Source organism: Rhinolophus sinicus, linkage group LG07, assembly GCF_036562045.2.
Source record: "Rhinolophus sinicus isolate RSC01 linkage group LG07, ASM3656204v1, whole genome shotgun sequence".
In the NCBI taxonomy this organism is placed as follows: Eukaryota; Metazoa; Chordata; class Mammalia; order Chiroptera; family Rhinolophidae; genus Rhinolophus; species Rhinolophus sinicus.
The window spans coordinates 62,047,953-62,068,837 of NC_133757.1; the positions used below are offsets into that span (position 1 = coordinate 62,047,953).

Consider the following 20,885-nt stretch of genomic DNA (forward strand, 5'->3'; position numbering starts at 1 on the left):
TGAATTCTGTTATGTATCTTACTACATTTAAAAAATTTTAAATGTATCATATAGAGTTCCTTTTGTTGCAAGTTACAGCAAAGCAGAATCCAAAAAGGCTTAAGAAATATGGATTATGGCTAATAATGAAAGCTGACAACTTCAGCAAATGTTTGGCTTTAACACAGCCTGGTCCAGAGTACAAGCAATGTTGGAGTGATATCTTCTCCACTTTCAGAGCTGCCTTCCACTGTGTGGTCTTCACACTCCTTCTGTGTCTTGGCCAGAAAGCTGCAACAGGTCTGTATCCAGTGGAGGAGGGGCAAAAGCTTCTGTTCCAGGAAGTCCCAATTAGTCTCATGGTATGTCCTTGGTTCTCATTGGACCATCTGCACATATGCCAGCCAATGACAGTGGCCAGGGAAATGCAATGGCTTGGTTGGTTTAGTTGGGGGTGATGTCGCTGGCAGCAGCATAAGAATCAAATTGGGATGAATCCTCAGAGGGATCTAGATCTGGTTACCAGAAGGTGACGACACTGAAGGATTGTGTAAGTATCCTCCCATGCCATGAAAAAATTTTCGTATACTTCATTTTTAATGACTGAACAATATCCAACCATATGGATATATCCTAATGTATTCAACATTTATCAACTATAGGACAATGAGACGATCTATTAAGATAATGTTGTAAGGCACATTGTTATAGTCTATATTTTATATTATTTTCTTAAGACAGTTCATCAGAAGTGGAATATCTATATCAAAGTATATGTAAACATTTCAAAGCGCTTGGTAAACATTGCAAAGTTGTTTTCCAGACTTTTTTTTTTTTAATTGGGGAATATTGGGAAACAGTGTGTTTTTCCAGCATGTCAAGTCGTTGTTTCTCAATCTAGCTGTGGAGGGTGTAGCTCAGCTGGCAACCTTATTAAGGGCTCGTGCTCTAACCAACTGAGCCATCCGGCCACCCCCAGAAATGCTTTTTTAATATTCTCTCCCATTAGCAGAGCCTGAGAGCATGTGTTTTACCACCCCTTCACCAGTAGTTCTCTCTAGTTTTTAGTCATTTGATGAGCAAAAATGTGTTGATTTGCATTGCCAACTGAGCTGGACTAATTTCCCCCAGGTCTGGATGAGCCACGCCACAATGTCTGGACTTCAGTCTTCCTGAAAGTACTGAAGGTACATGGCAGCCTTCTCACATCAGCTGGTCCAGGGCTGTGCTCAGGTGTTGTATGTGGTGGCATGCTGTGTGTGGGGACAGAGCCCCAGAAAGTAGTTTCCAGGCTCTCGGCCTCACGTGGAGGAGTGCTGGCTCGGGTAGTAGATGGCCGTCAGCTGTGGCTGATTGGCCTTCAGCTGTAGCCAGTTAGCCAATTAGCCGCTAATATAATTGCTGCGGCTACGGAGAAGGAGAGCCGAGGAGAGTGGAGGAGAGTGAAAGAGAGTCGTCGGTGGGTTGCAGACAAAACGGACAGCAGGTCGCACGTCCAGTGAACCCAGCCTCCAGTGAGACCGTAGTGGTATGACTCCCCTACCTATGGCTCCGTGGGTGTTCCTTTTTGGCCTCACCATATCCTGCGTTCTTATGAGGGGAGCGGGAGCAGATACCTCGCAGGCCTCTCTGCACGACAAATGGCACAGCGAGCAGGGTCTCCCGCATGACACTGTGTGTCTGGGAAGAGCACCAGAGGGACCCACAGATGCCTGGGTATTCCTCAGGAACACTGAATGCCTTTAGCACAGAGCCTGGCACATGTTAAGTCCTCCACAAGTTGTCATTATTGCACTTGTCAGTATGAAGTCGGCTCTTTCTATCACTGTCTCTCTCTCATTCCTGGGGCAGCTCTGTCCTTCCTTCTGCAGAGACCCTGCTTAGGCTTTGCTCTTGGTTAGGAATACCTCATCTCCTGCCCACTGCCCTCTACCTGGTCCAATCCTGCCAGTCCTACAGTGCCTGTGTGGGACTCCCATCCACCAGCCTGTGTGTTTTAAGCAACAGCACTTGTTGGATTTGTCTGATAAGTATTACACAGGGCCCTGGGACTGCTATCTGCTGTTGACTTGAGGTGACACACACTTCCTGCAATTTGACGTGCCCATGAGCCAGTCCTGTGCTCACAGCGGAGCTGAGGTCCCTCCCGGGCAGGCTGCTGGCTCATCTCCTCATAGGTCCTTGAATACTGTGGGGGCGGAGCCCCAGAAAGTAGTTTCCAGGCTCTCGGCCTCACATAGACAGGTGCTGGCTCAGGTAGTAAATGGCCATCAACTGTGGCTAGTTGGCTGTCAGCTGTAACCAGTGAGCCATTGGCCACTAATATAACTGCTGTGGCTATGCTAGCAGAAGGAGGAGAGGGAGGAAGAGAGAAGAATGGGGGCTAGCAAGAAGATGGCGGCTGGGCTGGCAAATGTGGATGGCGGTTTGCGGACAGTGTGGATCCAGCCTCCAATGAGAGTATAGTGCTGCCAGAGAGAATATAGTGGTATGACTCCCCTACCTATGGCTCCGTGGGTGTTCCTTTTTGGCCTCACCATGTCCTGCGTTCTTGTATGGGGAGCGGGAGCAGAGACCCCGCCGGACACCCTGCACGACAAATGGGGCAGCGAGCAGGGTCTCCCGCACGACAAATACCTTGGGGCGCTCCACACGGTATGTTGGTCAGGCCAGCTCAACCTGTCCCCATCTATACTTGATGCTCAGACAGTTATGCATTACTGTGCTGTGGTGATTTTTAATCAGAGACTCAGTAGCCTCATGTCCTCCCAGGACTTGTGAATTACAGAAACAGACTCATCACAGGCAGCTGCAATGGGAGAAGTATAACTTAATGATGAAGAGCGGCAGATGGGCCTCATCCAGGTGTTTCAAGGATTGTGAAGCTCATACACAGAGCAGACATTGACCTCAGCCTTTATTTATGGAGGTTGGAGAAGATCTGCTGGAATTTCTGTGATATGGCAGCCTCCAGGGGGTCAGGAACCACTGGCGTCCCAGGAGGCATGACTACAAGGACCCCTGGCCCTCTGTGAGCTTCTCAAACTCCATACTCACCCACATATTGCTCAGAGGAATGAAAACTGGACCTACCTTGAAGCTGTAAGGAGAGCATGAGCCAAGCAGAGCAGAGGGTAGATGACTTCCTAGCTCTGGCCTAGTCTCCCTGAGGTGCTGCTTCCATTTGGCAGCCAATGTGAACTCCCTGTCTCGAGACTGCGCCCAGGTACTTAGCACACTCATTACAACGGTGGTTCATAAAGTGTGGTCCCTGGACACCACCGGCAGCATTAGTGTCTGGAAAGTGATTAGAAATGCAAGTTTTGGCCTGAGTCAGAACCTCTAGGGGCAAGGCCCATCAACCTGGTGAAGCCCTCCAGGTGACGCTGACTCACGTTCAACTTTGCACATTGGTTTTGATAAAACAGGAAATTCATATGAGTCTGTCAAGGGATAAAGTATGTACATATTGCCTAACATGGTATTTTGCACATCACAGATGATAAATAATTGAATAAATAAAAACAAGTCCATGCTTCTGCTCACCCACCCCCTACTCATACAAACAGGACTTCTGGGAGAGACTGGAGGAATTTAGGATGGGATGAGACCTGAGTGAGAAGGAAAGGTGGACCACAGCTTGAATGAGCATCATTAGCTCAGGGAGAAGAGTGATGGGAATGGAAATCTCAGTATCACTTTACCAGTAAAGGATTTTATGTTTGGTAAAAGGAAATAGCCTTGAACTGTAACCTGAATGTTTTGGTGCACAGTTTACATCAGAGCTGGCAAGCTGGTTCTGCTCTCTTGGTTTTTCCACTGAATGCCCCTCTCGCCCTCTTTGGTAGGTGGTGCCATCAAAAACATTTTGCACATGCTGGTACTAGCAATGTGTTTATGCTACCAGCCAAGTCCAGCTCTTCCATCGTGGTGGAGTCATCTCTGTTCCTCTTTCTCTGGAGTCCCTTCTCAAACCCTCCCTCCCCCACCCCAGCATGGACTTGTCTCCATCCTGGCCACAGAAGAAGCATTACTGATAGTTTACAGCTCTGATGGCATTTTATGAGTAAATCAGACATACAAAGAAACCTGTTGGGACACCGCAAGTAAGGCACCTGGTAGTACCTGGATGCAGTCTCCTCCCTTGTTCAGCAAAAGAGTTTTATCAGTTTTCCAGTTTCCTCCCAGCCTTAAATTTTCAAGCCTCAGTTGCACTGTTTATATTTGTCACATGAAGTAATCTATAAGGCCCTACCCTTCCAGAGGATGTGTGACTTCAGGAATAGGACCTGGTGGCAGGCCACCACACTGCTCCCACCAGACTAACACAGACTCAGCTGAGGGACCTCAGGGATCCATGCGCATCTGGGCTGTGTGATGGAACCTCTTGCTCTTATGACAGTGTGATGTTAATATTTTGGTTTTAAGAGGAAAAGAAGTTGTCTCATATGGCATATATTTTGTTTTAAACCTTGCTTTATTGTGAGGTCACTCAGTGCCTTTGGGAGTGGGCCAATGGTAGTGGGGTCACGGGCCAGGAAGCTGAGGGGCAGCGCCAGCCGCACGGTTTTGAATCAGTCAGCCTTGGGCATCAAAGTTGATAAGACATGGGTGGCCACATTACTTACCCGTCCTGAGCCTGTTTTTCTGAGGCACCAACTGGGTAGTAAGTTGCAAGGTTGTTGTGAGGCTGAACGAGAAGCCACATCTAAACGGCATGGTGCTCTATCAATGTAAGGGGTCATCGATGACACCAGCTCCTTCCACCAAACCCCAGAGTCATCATCACCAAGTACCATCCATCCCAGTCCAAGCTCGAAGCCCCTGCCCATGTCTGGACCCAGGGGTGACCTTCTCAGCCTGCTTCCTCCACCCCCAAAATCCAGAAATGAAACAGAGGAGTTCTAGGCTTTTAGGGTGACTCAGAAGACCTCCCAGAAACTGAAAATGCCAGAAAAATAAGACAGAACTATTATAGGACACCCCATTTACATCAAGGAATGGAAAAGGGGCAATTTAATGAGAGAAAATTGAAGGGGAGAAAGAAAAGTGAGGAATCTGGTATTGAGAAAAAAGGCATTGGGAGCTTTTTTTATGACTACTTTTTTTATGACTACTTATTTTGTGATTAACTCATACCCTGTCGTCTTCCCAAAAGGCTTAGACGTGACAAACCAAGCACTAAGTTTGCAGATCCATTTGAGATATCCCAGGCATCCACAGCCACTTGAAGGGAATCACTGAGTCCCGGTACAAACCCTTCGGATAAAGGAACCCCTCCCTCACCTCACCTGATCTCTGCCCAGGGCAGCTGTTCACATTCATGTACCAGGACCATTTAGAGCACCTCCAAGGAAATGCTCAGCAGACACTACTGGGCTCCACTCAGGGACCCTCAGATCCCCCTACCTATCTGTTCTAGGCAATCTCTCACGAGTTGCTTTGTCGCCAGTAGTTGTCACTGCAGCCTTCTTCAGAGGCTGCTTGGGCTTCTGGAGCTCCCATGGCTGCCTGCGCAGAGGTCCAGAGACCTGGGTATTTCCATCCCTTCCCACCCAGCCCCACCCACCTGGAGGCAGCCTGGAGAAACGTCTGAACATCCAGCTCCCTTGCCAAGGCAGGACTGACTAACCCTGAGGTATATTTAAGCTCCAGACCTTTCCACAGGATCCAGGTGAGCCTGGGATGCTTAGTTTCTTGCCCTCCAGTCCTGCTTTACCCCCTCTATACCCGTTTCTCCTGGGAGCAATTCCTCATAAGTCCCTTGTGCAGGAACCCTGGTCTCCGGAGCCCAACCTAAGACAGACTCCTTGGGCTTCTTTTCTCCTTCTAAGTCCCCTCCTGGAGGACTGCTCATGGCTTCCCAATCTCCTCCAAGTAAGACTTGGTGCCTTGTCATTGTCTCACATCCCTGTCAAAGGACTGTTAGACACCTGCCCCAAATTGTACCCAGATTCTTCTTCAGGAATTCTGGTTAATCAGCTTCGGGCAATACATCTGTAGGGTGATGCCAACTCAGAGGTAATGGAGCCATTTGGGAGAGGTTATTTTGGGACAGGCCACTGGCAAGGAAGCAGGGTGGTCCTTCTACAAACACACACAGGGAGAAGCAGACATTCCATCCCCTCAGGAACCCCTGTACCTCGGGAGAGACGCCTCACTGCTTCTGTTGAATCTCCTGCTTGAATTTCCCCAAGTGAAAGGTCTGTGACCAGGCAACTATAGACATTCGTTCAATGTCTCAGACTTCTCCCATCACTCACTGTCCCCTCTGAGGCTAAGACTGTGAGGAAGCCTTGTAAGGCTACTGGGCTGCCTGGGCCAAGTCCTGCCTGGATGAGTCCAGGGTGGGAGCTGTGGACTGGAGTGGGTGGGCAGGATCCTGGAAGGCATAGGAGCAGTCAGTTTCTGGAGCTTGGGACAGAGATAGAGAGTGGAGATGGCCTAGTAGGGGATTCAGCTGATTCTAAAAGAAGACTGTGTCCCCAGCAACCACCAGATGTCATGCTTACGGATGGAGAGCCATCAATACTTTGGAATGGGTAACATTTAGTTTTCAAGATACCACTGTACCTTTAATTTATTAGCTTTCCATAAAAACACATAACATACACAATCTACAGTATAGAAAGTATAATTTACAAAAATATAAAAATATTGCTTATTTTTTAGTATTCCAACATATTACTGCATGTGTTATTTCAATAAGCATGTTTAAACAATGCACACTTAACCAGCATGCTCACCTCTGTGGGGAATGGACTCAACTCCCTCTTTTTTGTTTTAAAATAAAATATATATTAAGAAAAAGAAACCAAAATTGGTTATAGGTGCATATTGTATGTATAAAAGCTTCTGCAGTGGAGTTTGAAAGAAAGCATCCATTTATATCATTATTTAGGCCCTGTTTTCCAGTATCAATAAGTGGCCTGAAGTGTTTTAAACTGATTGTTTAAACAAGGTTCTTTCCACACGAAAGGTGAGGGTTCCCTCAGGTTTGCCGTCTTCTTTGCAACTTATGAGATGATGATCACCAAAGCCAACACTCTGGACACATTCGGTTTGCAGGCCTTCAGAGCAGACGGCATGTGTGGTGGGCAGCCTTCAGGCCAGGGCTGATTCCCAGATTCCTTCAGGGGATTCAGACTGGCATTTTAGAGGCTCAGTCAAAGGAAAACCCAGATTGATGCCCTGGGGACAGATGCTCCTGGGATGCAGCAACGTTGCCTGTGAGCTCTGCCTTGCATTTGCAGCTGCACCCCAGTCAATCTCTGACTCCAGGGCCTCTGAGGACACTGCTCTGTGGGGCGCGGGGTGGAGGTTTCCTTCCACCCCAGAGCGGCTGGTCTTACCGGCAAGCACAGGTCTCCACGGACATGTTGGGGTACACCTTCAGGACCACGTTCCGGTTCTCATCCAGGAAGAGGACGCCAAGGGAATTCATCTTGTCAGGAACGCAGCAGGGCTCTGGGACACCTGGGACAATGCCCACAGCCCTGACAATGCTCTGGATGGTGGCGTGATTGGACGGGCGGACGATCTGCAAGGCAGGAAAGGAGCGTGGTTACTGGGGGGCTCTGCCCTCACCCACCCACTGTGCCATCTGCACGTTCTTGACTCCGGCCTCAGAAAAAGTGTCAACCTAAAAGAAAAGGTGAGATCCCAGGGCTGGTACCCCTTTCCTCCCAAGTCAGCCTCAGACTGAGTCCCAGGGAGGTTTGCAAGAGCCTCTGCCTTCCTGACCCTCAGGCTTCCCAGAGGGAAGCCACATCCCCTACATGGCACTGGCCACTTGGGGGCACCTGTGCCTCACACATCCGAGGAGCACCTGGAACTGGGCAGGAGCATTTAGAGGAGAGGCTGAGGGACGTGCCCAGCCAGTTCTACCTGGGGCCACAGATGCCTAGGTTTACATTCCTCACAGTCTGGGGAATACAGACATGTTTCCGTATGATTGTGTTCTTAGCACTGAAGGGGAAAGCCTGCACGCTCGTGTACGGCAGAGTGATGGGGCTGGACACTGACATTTTCTAGCTGGGTCTGACTGCAGGTGCCAGATGATGCTTCACCTGCGTCACTCCTTTTTGTCATCCTATCAGTCATATGGGGTTGGTGTTACCTTAATGGTGAAGAAATTGAGGCTAAAAATGACTGAAAAACTGGACCAAGACCCTTTAGTTAGCATAGCCAGGCTTAGAAACCATGCCCGCTGGGGCCACACCAGCTCTCTTCCTCTCCCCAGGCAGCCTCTCACATCCAGAAGGGTCCCAGTGGCAAGCACAGACAATGCCGTTCCTCAAGTACCTCTGACAAGATGAACAGGACCAAGCCACATGCACTGCAGTGCATCGCCAGCCAAGGAGAGTTTTATATATAGCATGTTGAAGAGAAAGGCATCCTGTGTGGGGAAGCCAGGAGGAGAGGGAGGCAGGGACATCTGATTTGCGGGGTTCAGGCTGGTGTCAGGGAAGGTGGGAAGGCAGCCAGCTGGGTTGACAAGGTAATTGTGGGGTCAGCCAGCTGGAGCCTGCTGAGTACTCTTCCTAAATCTGCTAGGTCCTTCTAGCAGACGCCTTTCTCTGTAGGGCACCTCCCTTCCCCTCTCTTGCACGTGTACGGCTTTGTGGAGAAACCCCTTAATTCCCAAATAGGGTAATGCCGCCCTACGTCTGGGTCTGGGATTTCCCAGCTGGCTGATTTATTTAGGTTCGAATTGGATTTATGCACTGACTTCCTTTCTTGGAGAGGAAGGCATGACCTGGAATTCAGCAGAAGAGCTAAGCAGGAGGAAAGTGTGCGTGTGCGCCCCGAGGGTGGACATCAGCTGGCAGCCAGCCCACCACAGCTCAGGCAGTGGGTGGGGAGATGGATAGACAGAGCCACAACGCAGCCTGTAGGGAAGGTGAGAATCTGAAAACATTCCCAGCACAATGGCTGAAACAGCCCCATGGTATGTGTTCTGCAGACTCCCTCACAGTGAGAGCTGTTGTCACCTGGGTCCCTGTCCTGAGTGGGAGGGAGGAGGAAGTCCTTTGGGAAGCCACTGAGACCAGCTCTGTGTGGGCGGGGACGAGGGGTGGGGGGGAAGTGTCTACTCAACCTCTAGATTGTTGCTTTGTGGGAACACACACCTAAGGAGATGCATTCTCCTCTTTCCAAAGGAAGAAATGTTCTGATTTAAAATTTAAATTCAACCAAGTCAACACTTTCAAAAGCACAGCTCAACCACATCAGTCTGTGGGTTGTATCCACCCAATAGGCTACCTCGTTGGGACCTCCGGCTACCTATTCCCTGCCTCCAATAGATGGGAGGTGTCGCTGGGCGGAACACACCCTACCTTGGGCATAGGGAACTCGCAAGCTCCTGCGCAGTAGTAGGCGTCAAAGGATTTGGGCGAGATGATCCATTCATTCCACCCAATGTCTGCAAAGTCCACCTTCAGATACCTCCGCGAGCAGACTCTCGGCTCGTCCCACTGCTTCCTCCGGGCTTTCTGCATCGTCTTTTCATCGAAGTGCAGCATTTGCGACGAAGCCATGAACACATCCTGTCCTTTCTTCTTGCGGTCCTTGCGCCCCGGCCGGGGCTTCAGCGCCCGGAAGGGGCTGGGCCACAGTTCGTGCTTGTGGTAGTGCTGCGCGTGGGGGGCTTGGGCTGGCCTCTCGTCCAGCCCTGGCAGCTCGTTGTCCTGGAGGGGCCCAGTGGCCTGTGTGGCCCGCCGCACGCGGGGGTCTGCAGAGCTGTTGGGGGCTGCGCGGGGCTCTGGGTCTCCAGCCTGGAAGGGGTCATATCTCTGCAGTGTCACTGCCACACTATTGGGCTCTGAGATGGCCAGGTCATTGGCATAGATGAGGATGTAGGGCGCATGGGGGCTGGGCCTGGGCGCCCCGCGGTCCTTCTCCCCAGAATCCAGCTGGGCGGAGAGGAGCAGCTCGCCATCCCGGCGGGCCGCCTTAACGATGGGGGAAATGTCTTTGGCCTGCCACAGGCCCCGTGGTGGGGGTGCCAGGGCCATGGCCCCTCGGAGCAGCCCCTGTGTGGCTGTGTTCTGCGAGAGGCTGCGGAAGAGCAGGTGCTGGCGTGAGGGTGGGCCTGGGGGCAGCAGGCGGCAGGACGTGTTCTTAGCCCGCTGCTTGCATGCCACCTCGCGGGCCCGGGGCCACCTTGGCTCTGAGTAGAAGTGGAATGTGGCCGTGAGGATCATTTCCGAGTCCTGCATGGAGGTCAAGTTGAAGAAATACACAGCCTTCTGGTTGATCACTTCTGCAAGGGAAGGACAGACCACAGCCTGTTAGGTTCTTTCCTGCACAGGACCCTGTGCTCACAGGGTCTCCCACCCAGGGCTGGGATGGAAGAGGAAGACCCATTTAGGGAGCATTTCCAGGCCAGCCAGGCTGTCCTCTCCTGTAATCCTCACGTTTAACCTGATGAGGGCGCCCGCTGTTAACCTCAATGAGTGGATGAGGAATTAAGGTCAGAGAGACCAGGGATTATCAGTATTTCATTGCAAAAGAGAAGACAGTAGCAGCAGACAGCGTAGGTGCCGGGCCTGCTGGACCTTAAAACTCCTGTCTGGCGGCCCATGCCCCCCCTCACCCCCACTTCAATGCCTCTCAATGAACAAATTAACAAATTATCTCTGACACCTTCATTACTGAGACAAGGTGGGTTCAGGTGTTCAGGTTGGGTCGAAGCGCTGCTTACAGCAGTCCTCCTGTATTTGCACAGCCCTCTCTTTTAAATATATTAAATATAGCCAGTATTCCAAATGAGGGGAAATAAGTAGACAGCCTCAACTTTTCCTGCATTCTGGGTGCCTTCTGAGGAAAACTGGCATAAGAGCAGAGCCATTTGGGTGTCTGCTGTTTGTTCTGCCCAAGGGCTCTTAAGTTTGTTTTACAAAAAAATAAAAATAAATAAAGATTTTACAAAGAAAGAAATCAGGGTTGCACAAGGTCACTCAACACGATTTCCAATGTCCAGGTTGCTCTCCAGAGGCCTAAATCATGATAAAAACCAGGATCACTCAAATATCACATCTGCAGCTCGAGAATGATCCAGCCCTTGCATCCCTGGGGCTGTTCACCACCCCTTCCTTCTCTCCTGGTTCTATCAGGTGTACCCCAGGGTTCAGGGCCACGCCCCCTCATCTGCAGCCCCAGGATACTGCCTAACCTGGCAGCATGAGTTCTCTGAATGGCCAAGTCCACTCTGGGGTTCCAATGGGAGGGAGGAGTCATGCTCCAGCCTCCCGGTGATGCTGTGGACAGGCAGGAAGTGAGAGCTACCAGGTAGGCTGCCTCCTTCCTGCTGCTTACTCCTGCTGCCAGTGTCAGTGTGCTGGGCACAGCTGGGGGAGGAGCAGAGCTTCGGAGGGCAGGACTGTGTATGTGTGCAGGGATGCTGGGTTCTCCAAGGGCATGTGAGGGGCCACCTGCACCCATGGGATCAGCTGGATTTTTTTAAAACTAAAACCTTCAGTTTAAGGTTAATTGTTTCTACTGGGAAGGAGGCATAATTCAATTGGGAATTTTCATATACTCTTAAGGGACTATGAGAGAAAGGGAAAAAAAACACATTTATGGAGAGCCTGGTAAATGCCAGTCAAGGCTGAAGTGACACCCTAAAGATCCTGCATATCTAATTCTCAGAACAAACGCGCAGAGAGGTGTAGCAGCCCTCCACCCCCTCAGCGAAGTGAGGCCCGCTCCACACATAAGGAATAGTGCGTGGTCTTAATGCACATTTAAATTTGGCTTCCCCAAACCCTGCAGTCATGGCCTCGAGTCCTGCATTTCCCAGACCTCCCAGATCACTGCCTTCCTCTCCTGGACACGACTCAGGTCTAGGACAATGGGCCCAGGAATTTGCATTTTACCCAGCCTCCCCGGGGATTCTACCCATCAGAGAACTTTGAGGAGCACTGGTGGGCAGTGGCTGTGGGCCTGCAGCATCTGGACTGCCCTGTGGGTGGGGTGGAAGTTCCCCAACAACACAGCCCTCCTACCCCCACACTAGGAAAGGCCACACAGCATTCTCAGGCTTACTTTCCTCATCTGCTTCAGAGGGACAACAGAATCTCTCATGTGATTGTTTGGAGGATTAAATAAATAGCATATGTAAAGTGCAGACACAAAGGAGGAGCCCCCACATGTGGTTCCCTGTCCCTTTCACCAAAGGACCAGGGCTGGCAGAGCGAGCTCCTCCTCCACCAACTCAGGCACCTCCTACTGAATGATCCAAATATTTGAGTTGTGGCCCAGCCAATACAGCAGATAAAAGTGTTTTTCTCTTATCCAGTTGAGTTTTAACTCTATTGTTCTGCTGGCAGATTCCATGCCCGAGAACACTGAAGAAGTGCTAGGACAAAGAGCTGTCCCATCGCATCTCAGGAAACCTGCGGCCCTCAGCAAGGAGGAAAAGGCCGACTGGAGGAACAGAGATGGGGCTCCCAGTGAAAAGCACCTCAGCCCCCCTTCCAGTGACAAGGTAAAGGATGGGCCTGAGGTTGGCATGGCCTAAAGCAACACGCTGGGAGGTTTGCTCTCTGAGTGGCAAGAAAACTGGCTTTCCTTGGAGGTTACTTCTGCACAGGGTGTAGGAAGGAGCACAGCCAGTGCTGCCACGCACTTACAATGGAGGACCAGAGGGCATGCTCATAGAGTCAGATGGAGAGGAACCTTCCAGCCCCATAGATTGCACTCAGGGCAGAAGTCCTTCCTCCATTTGGCTGAAGACCTTTGGCCACAGGGAGCTGCCCGCACTAGGCAGCCTCCTGCCTGAAGACCCGCCCTGCTGGGAACTGTTGAGCTGGAGACAGGCCAACCCTATCCCCGCATGAAGGGACACAAGCTGGCCCTGCAGGCATGCAAAGGTAAATGCCAGGCAGGCACTTGCCTGAAATCTCCCAGCTTGGATGAGCCTATGCCTCAAAGGAGAAACCCCAACGAGAAGTCCCTATTTCCCATGAACCCTGCTGGTGCCTATGGCTCATGTCTCATGGTCAGTGAGAAAAGGTCATCTTCCTCTCCCACCTTCCCTTCCTCCCTCCTCTCCTTTTCCTTTCTTCCTTCCCCTTTTCCAATAAACATTAAGGAAACTCCCACTCTGGGCTAAGCATTGGGCTGACTGGGGTCCTCGCAAAGGTGGTTAGCGGTGTCCCAGAGGAGCTCAACTTCGGGATGCTGCAGACAGGGAATTGTGGCAGTGCCCATCTGCAGTGCAGTCACAGCTGACAAAGCACTGTCCACATGAGCCCGCAGGTGCTGGTACACTCACTCGTAGGTTACTGCCCCACTCGGAGCCCGCCATTGTCCCAACATAAAGCACCCCGTTGCGGAGGCCCTACTTGCTCTGGCCTGCGTTCCTTGACTCCATCTCCTACCCCCACCCATCTCTGCCCCAGTCCCCCTGGCTTTGTCGTCCTTCTGACATGGAACTTCCAGTCTCAGGGCTCTGCCTCTGCTGTTCCTTCTGCCATCATCGCTCGTCTTCTGGGCATTGCCGCTTCAGGTCTCTGCTCAAATGGCATCTCCAAGAAAGGGTGCCCTCGGCTCCTGTGCCTGGAAGAGCAACCCCATCACTCTGTCTGTCCCTCGCTTCATTTGTTTCATGTCACTTCCCAACATTCTGACATATATTTCTTTGTTAGTGTTGCTCTTTCCCCCAGAACACAAACTCCAGGAGAGTCAGGGCTTTGCGAGCTTTGTTCATTGCTGTACCCCTAGACCCCAGCACAAGGCCTGAGTGGCAATCAGGGCTCTGAAGTACGTGTTGAATGATGGGGGAAGGGTGAGGTCTTGCTAGATTGGTCCACTTCAGTTAGCAAATGGGGAGTTCCTGGCCTGCTGCCGTGGGGCTCAGCAAACATATCCTGAAAGTAGTCCAGAAACGTAGAACTCATAATGCAGATCTAGTTGGAGACCCTGGGAAGCAGCATCTGTGTCCAGTTACTTCCTCTTAAGCCTCCGTTTTCTCATCTTTAAAACAGGAATACTATTATTTACCATTATGGAGCTCCAAGCTCCAAGCACATATGCATCTTGATTCCTCATTATCAGCAAGGAGAGCAGGGATGGGTCGCTCTTTCTATGGACAGAAAGATGGCACTTCAGAGAGGGTCCATTACTTGCCTAAAGTGACCCAGCTGGTAAGGGACAGAGCCAAGACATGCACCCCAAGCCCACACCCTTTGATAGAACCATGATCTGCCTAACAGTGATTATGTCCTGTGAATTGCAAAACGTTTTGAAAACACAAGTCAGTATTTGAATGTTTTTGAGTTGTGACTCTCCAAGAAAGAAAGGACTCACCTTATTTTGACAAGCTGCTCTCCCTATGGATCTTTGGGAATCTCAGAACCCTAAACAGGTCCACTTTGCTGGGTAATCAGCCTCCTTCCCAACTCAGTGGGGATGGGGCTGGAGTGGAAGAGGCGGGGAAGAGGCCTCCTAGCCCCAGGGTCCCCTCAGGCACCCTCATGGCTGGTCCTCAGGCCAAGAGGACCCTTGGATGGCTCTACCCTATAGAAACAGAACCCAAGCCACCTGGATACTTGTCCTGTCATCCATTGCCCTTGCAACAGCCATCAAGGTGACCAGAGTGAGAACGCCAGTCTGAAGACGCAAGCAGCAACATAAGCTGGAGGAAGGAAGTGGTGGGCCAGCCAGTGGTGCTACACAGAGAAGGGAAGAGAACCAACATGGACCATGGGGTCTTTATTCAGGCAGGCCCCAGAGTCAGGGTTTAAACCTTGCATGCATCACTTACTAGCTCTGGTGCCTTAGGCAAGTCATGGAACTTGTCTGTGCCTCAGTTTTCTCATCTGTAAATCAGGCAGAATATTTGTTCACACCTCCTGAACTTGTGAGATCCTCTCTGCGGGTTCGCTGCATGGTGCTTACACCCAGCACATGCTCAGAGCATGCTGGCCATGTGGCATCACGAGCCACTGCTGCACTCAGGGGGCCGTGACCCTGAGCACTGTGACCCCTCACATCACGCTCATGTTTCACAAGGAAATCATCTATTATAGATGAAGGGTTAGTGTCCTCCCTACATAAAGAACTTCCACAAAAACAGTCAGTAACCACAAGATGGCCATGGGGTTTTGAAAATTAATTTGGGGAATGTAATCAATAATGTTGTAAAGATTTTATAGGGTGTCTGATGGACACTTGTTTCATTAGGGAGACCCCCTCAGGGATGATGTAGATGCCTGATCACTGCATTGTACACCTGAAGCTGAAGCTGAACAATAATGAATGTCAACTACAAGTTTATATATGTATGTGTGTGTGTGTATATATATATATATATATGTATATATGTGTATATATATGTATATGTATATATATGTATATGTATATACCTATAAGAAGCGGAGTACAGCATTAGGAATAGAGACAGTGGAAATGCAATGGCTCTGTGGATGGGGGAGGGGGGTTCACACAGTGTGAGGGATATAAATGATAAACGTCTAAGTATTACTTTGTCGTGTGCACCTAAAACTAATTAAAAAAAGAAAGAAAGAAAAAAAAAAAAAGAACTTCCACAAATCAGTAAGGAAAAGACAGGAACCCCAATTGCACGAAGTAATTTCCACAAGATAAACTGCAAATGGGCAATAAACATGAAGTCCAGGGTGACTAGAAATTAAAAATAGAAGGTAACCTTAAGTGAGGATATAACAAACTTTATCTGCATATTGAAAATATGATCCTATGAGGGTAAAAACAATACACGTATTCCACCAAAATATTAACTCTAGTTATATCTGAGTGTGTGGTTAAGGATGACTTCTTTTTGTTTTAATTTAAAAAAATTTCAATTACAGTTAGCATTCAATATTATATTAGTTTCAGGTGTACAGCATAGTGGTTAGACATTTATATAACTTATGAAGTGATCCCCTTGATTAGCCTAATACCCAGCTGACACTATACATAGTTATTACAATATTATTGACTATATTCCCTATACTGTACTTTACATCCCCATGGCTATTTTGTAACTACCAATTTGTACTTCTTAATCCCTTCCCCATTTTCACCCACCCCCTCCAACACTCCTCCCATCTGGCAACCATCAAAATGTTCTCTGTATCTATCAGTCTGTTTCTGTTTTATTTGTTTGTTTATTTTGTGTTTTAGAATTCTTTCCTTAGTTGTGATTTTCTATGATTTCTAGATTTTCCCCAGTATGTATGCATTTCTTTTATAATCTCTCTCTCTTTCTTCTCTTCGTTCTCCTCCCCTTGAGTCTCTCCTTCCCTCCTCCTTCCTCCCTCCCTCTCCCTCTCTCTTCCCCCTCCCCCTCTTTCCTCCTCCCTCTCTCTTCTCCTCTCCCACTCCCTCCTTCTCCCTCTTCCCCTCCCCTCCCCCCTCTCCCTCTCTTTCCCCCCTCCCCCTCCCTCCCTCTCTGTACACACTGTACACTCCCCCAATGCCTACAGGAAACTGATTGACACTCAGGGCCTTGATGTCCTGGCTGTGTCCTACTGGTCCACTTCCATCTCCTGCCTCTCTCCTCATCTTATGTCCTCACTGGAAACAAAGTCCTCAGTTCCACGTATACAGTGGACTGCCTCACTTCTACACCTGCCTAAACACCGCCTGCCCTTTCTGAGTGTGTCTGGAGCCTCACCAGTCTGTGAGGGCTTCACTGACCCCTACCCAGGGCCTCTTCTCTGCTGGGTCAGTGCTGTCCCTTGAGGCTCCCAAAAGACACCCCAGCCCTTTGTCAGACCACCTGTCCTGCTGCCCACATTCTTCTGCTTACTCCTTTCCTCCCCACCAGCTCCTGAACATTTCTGGGCAGGGCCAACAATCTATGCATTTTTGTGTCATCTGGTCTTACAGGCCCTGCCACCTACTGAGGTGCTTAGGAAAGACTTGGGGAACTGAAATAAACGTGACTATGGTATTGTTGCCAGATGAATATGTATTATTACACCCATCAGGCTGAGAGAGGTTAAATAACTTGCACAATATCACATAGGTGGATGGAAAGCTTACATTTAAATACAGGTCACTTGGGGCAGGGGTGTCTAATATTAACCCTTAGGGTCAGGCTCGGAGGCTCTCTCCACTGATGTAGACTTAATAAGGAACAAAACGCCCTTCAGGGCGCAATGGAGGGAGGGAGGGGTGGCTGGAGCAAAGAGAGTACAAGCTAATTATTGTCACTTACATGTGCCAGGCACTGTTTTAAGCACTTGGCATATCTCAGATCATTTAAAAAACCTTATAAGAAAGGGACAGTTATTAGTCCCATTTTAGAAGTGAAAAAACCTGGGTCATGGGCAAGTTCAGTCCCTGGCCCAGATCACAGACTCGGGATTTGGAACATGTCAGTCCAGCTCGCAGCCTGAACTGGGAACCTGAGCTCTGCTGCCTCGTGGCAAGTGAGGAACACGGTTCTACTGTGACAAGGGCTGCAGGGACTGATGCAGTTATTGTTCAGGAAAGGGTGCCATCCCACAGAGGCCACCATCTTGGAGCAGGCTGATACTGGTCTTATCTAGGACTAGAGCTGGAACCTCCTATTTTTGTACCTTATCCATAAGATGAAGGGTCCCTGGCTAGGCTCACACCTCCTCATAGTAGGGTTGTTGGGTCAGGAAGCAGGCACCTCTGAGGGCTGGCAAGGGGCCGGGTATGAAATAACTTAAGTGAATGAAGGGAGGCATCTGCTCTGTGCCAGGCACAAAACCCACCTTATCCCATTGAATCTTCACCTCCTCACTGTACGCACAAGAAACCAATGCTCAGAGAGGTAAAGTGACATGCACCACAGCACACAGGCAGTAGCTGCTAGAGTGGGGACTTGTACTCATGGCTGTCTAATGGTTCCCCAAACAAGTGTTAGATTTGTTAGACAGTCCCAGACTGGTCCAGAATAATCTCCCAAATTGTCTGTTCCACCTTCTGTCTCCCAAACCTGGGGCTTAGTTCTGATGGGGGTGGGAGAGGGAGATAACAGTGAGAACAGTATTAGCCTGGCACCTGGGAGGCACCAACCATTGCCACTGTGAACAGCCCCATGCCCTGCCTCTGAAGGACTGTTTCCAAGTCCTTTTCAGGGCTAAGATCTTGTGCTTCAGTCGCTTGTATTACCCTTATTCTGTGAAAACAGAGAGACAAACTGCACCTCCATCCTGGGGCTGCAGCAAGTGGTGGGGCTCACTGAGCATGCTCACCTCTTGTTGCAGCAGTGAGCTTGTAGGCCTTGCTTTCCTCAACTGCAAGGCTTTGAAGACTGACTTAATGGGTACAAGGTTAAGTCTACATCTATATGAACAAAAATGCTTTGTACTCTTAGGGCAACAACACACACTAGCACCTAATCTGGCCAGAGCTGGGTCTGGGCTTACACACATTACCTCATCTCAACTTTTCTGCAGCCCCACAGGGAAGATACTGGCATGACTTACCCATTTTGTAGATGAGTACCCCCAAGTCCAAAATGCTTTAATGATTTGCCCAAGGTCACATCCATGCTAGATGATTCCTGAGTGGCTTAATTTAATAAGGATGCTGCAGAAAGGGATCCCAGGTGGTGAATAAAAGGTACCAGGGAGGATGGAGTTAGATCTGGTTGACCTGGAGCCCACGTGAGTCTGCTTGGTGCAGAATGGGGGACAGGGTCTCTCTGTGGTAGGTGCTCCCCAGTACATGGCTATGTGAAGCCAAGCTGCCCATGTCTGAGGCCATGGATGTTACCTTGAGTTGCACAGCCAGTAACCAACAAGTGGCAGATCTGACCCTAGGCTGTCTGGCTCCAATGTTGGGCTTGTTCCTGATGGTCTTTCTCCTGATAAATGGCCTCCTTCTTGACAAGGGCTGCAGGGGACCTTGACCCACATTTTCTAGATGGCATTCTGTGACCATGAGTAGTCTCCATGACAGCCAGGGTCTTCCCACCACCCCTGCCACCAAGCTGCACCTCCTTTCTGCACCACGAGGCCTGCAGAGGTAGCCCAGCCCAGGGCAGACAGCTGAGATTGAAGTCTGGTGGTGCTCTCTGGCAGGGCAGGGAGGGTTGTGCAAGTAGCCTCTGTCCAGCTCCATTCAAGGTGTGGAGAGAGGGGAAAGGATCTGCCCAGGTGGGTGGGGTCCCCTGGCCCAAGCTTCAGGACCCTTCCTCAAAAGCCCCATAGTCTGAACACTTCATGCCAGTACGCCGCAGTCCTGGTACCCAAGGCAAGGCCCCAAAGGGCCTTCTCAGTCCACTCTGCTTCCCCAGCCACCTAACCCACTGCCTCCAGCTAGAGGTTCACACCCCCTGTCTGGGCCCAGTGCCTGTAACTTCTGTCAGGGCTGCCTGAGAGGCCCTCCTCATCTGTCAAAGCCAACACAACTGACCCCTATGACATAGATCCTCCACCCATGAGCTCCCCAACCCAGTCCCATCTCCATCCTGTGCTTAAAGACTTGTGTATGGAGTGCTCCGTGTCTAGCAAGTGTGACACCCTCCCAGGCCTGGCAGCAGCGCAGGAGTGGGAACTCTGTCACTCTGTGCCACTTCGGTTTCCCCACTGGAGGCCGAGGGGCTGGCATACAGAGCTTGGTGAATATTTAATGAAACAATGAATGAATGAGTCAATGAATAGAAGGAAGAGGAAAAGCAGAGGTGCAGAGGTGCAGGGGTGGGAGGATGGACAAGTGAGGAAGAGGGAGAATGAGAAGAGGGGTGGGGGGGGTCCTCTACTTACCCAGCCTAGGACGGAAGCTGCGGACTGTGTTGCCCCCTCCAGGCCGCGCGCCCCTTCGACTGTATTTCTCATAAAGCCTGAGCATGTGGACAGCTACCATGTCCTGGGCGCCCGGACCCAGAGCAGCGGCTGCGTCCCCCAGGAACAGCTGGGGGGCCTTGTCCCCCACCAGGCCGTCGGCAGCAGCGCGCGGGGCGGACCGGGCCGGGGCCGTGTGGCTGCTGCCCGCGACCCGGATCAAAAGCAGCGGCAGCAGCGAGAGCAGTTGGGACCCCCGTCCGGGGCTGGCTCGAGCGAGGCCTCGGGCCATGGTGGGTGGCGGCGGCGAAGGGTTGTAGCCGGCAAGGAGAAGAGCGCAGGCGATCCGAGGCTGCGGACAGACCCTGCAGCTCGAGGGCACGCGCGCAGCCGGGGCAGCCGGGGGTCGCGGGGCGCGAGGCAGAGCGGAGCAGCCAGCCAAGCGCGTGGTCCGTCCGCGCAGCGCGAACCCCAGACCAGCGGTCAAGTCCGTTCTGAGCTCTGCGCAGCGGAGCGCGAGACGGCGCGCTGCCTCCGCAGACTCGCGCCTCGAAACTTTGCAACCCAAGGCGCGGCGGGCTCCGCGGGTTCGAGGGGCGGGGCGGGGCGGGGCGGGGCAGCGCGCAGCGCCCTCGGGGGGACTCGGCTGCGCACCCCTGACCACTGGGGCTGCCGCCTACACTGCTGTGCCTGGCCCGCTGCGGGTGCCTGCGCCCAAATGTGGATACGCGCGCGCGCGCGCGCGCGCGTGCAGGGCTCTGCACCCGAATGTGAGGCCCGTAGTGTGGGGGGCGTGGGCGTGGGCGAGCGCGCTCCCCACACCCCTGCGGAGAGCCGGAGACCGGCGACCCAGGCGGCTCCTGTGAGTCGGCGCCGCAGCCTGCCTGGGGCTATGCGGGGGCTGGGCAGGTTTTGGAGGGGGGCCCGCCTGCTGGGTTGCCCCTGCAATGGCATGCGATGACTATGTGGTTGCAAGATGACAGCTCCCCCGTGAGGACCCGAGAGGGGATGTGTATGCGCCCAGTTGCCCTTGAGCCAGTGTGTGTCCAAAATGCAAGAGTGAGGGGCACACGGATCAGCACTGGGCAGCCTTTGAAAAGAAAATTGCTAACCCCAAAGCTCTACCAACCAGGGCAACTGGAACAAAATCCTGATTAAAGTTCAGAGCGGGTC

The 20,885-nt window shown here is 51.3% G+C and overlaps 1 protein-coding gene across 1 annotated transcript; it reads right to left on the bottom strand.

Moving 5' to 3' along the window:
* Nucleotides 1-6,527: 6,527 nt before the first annotated feature.
* On the bottom strand, nt 6,528-20,434 carry GDF10 (growth differentiation factor 10). Its single transcript, XM_019718070.2, has 3 exons — nt 19,695-20,434; nt 9,318-10,243; nt 6,528-7,519 (listed from the first exon to the last, which is right to left on the bottom strand). The coding sequence occupies exons 1-3, from the start codon at nt 20,002-20,004 to the stop codon at nt 7,328-7,330; spliced, it is 1,428 nt and encodes a 475-aa protein (XP_019573629.2). The 5' UTR covers nt 20,005-20,434; the 3' UTR covers nt 6,528-7,327.
* Between the last annotated feature and the right edge of the window lie 451 nt (nt 20,435-20,885).

Bases quoted from the DNA above. Each gene is read 5' to 3' on its own strand.
- GDF10 (XM_019718070.2), bottom strand. From the start codon at position 20,004: ATGGCCCGAGGCCTCGCTCGAGCCAGCCCCGGACGGGGGTCCCAACTG. The intron at 10,244-19,694 runs GTAAGTAGAGGA...CTTCCCTTGCAG, and splicing joins CAGCTTCCGTCCTAGGCTGG to AAGTGATCAACCAGAAGGCT. The intron at 7,520-9,317 runs GTAGGGTGTGTT...CCTGCCTTGCAG, and splicing joins GCGAGTTCCCTATGCCCAAG to ATCGTCCGCCCGTCCAATCA.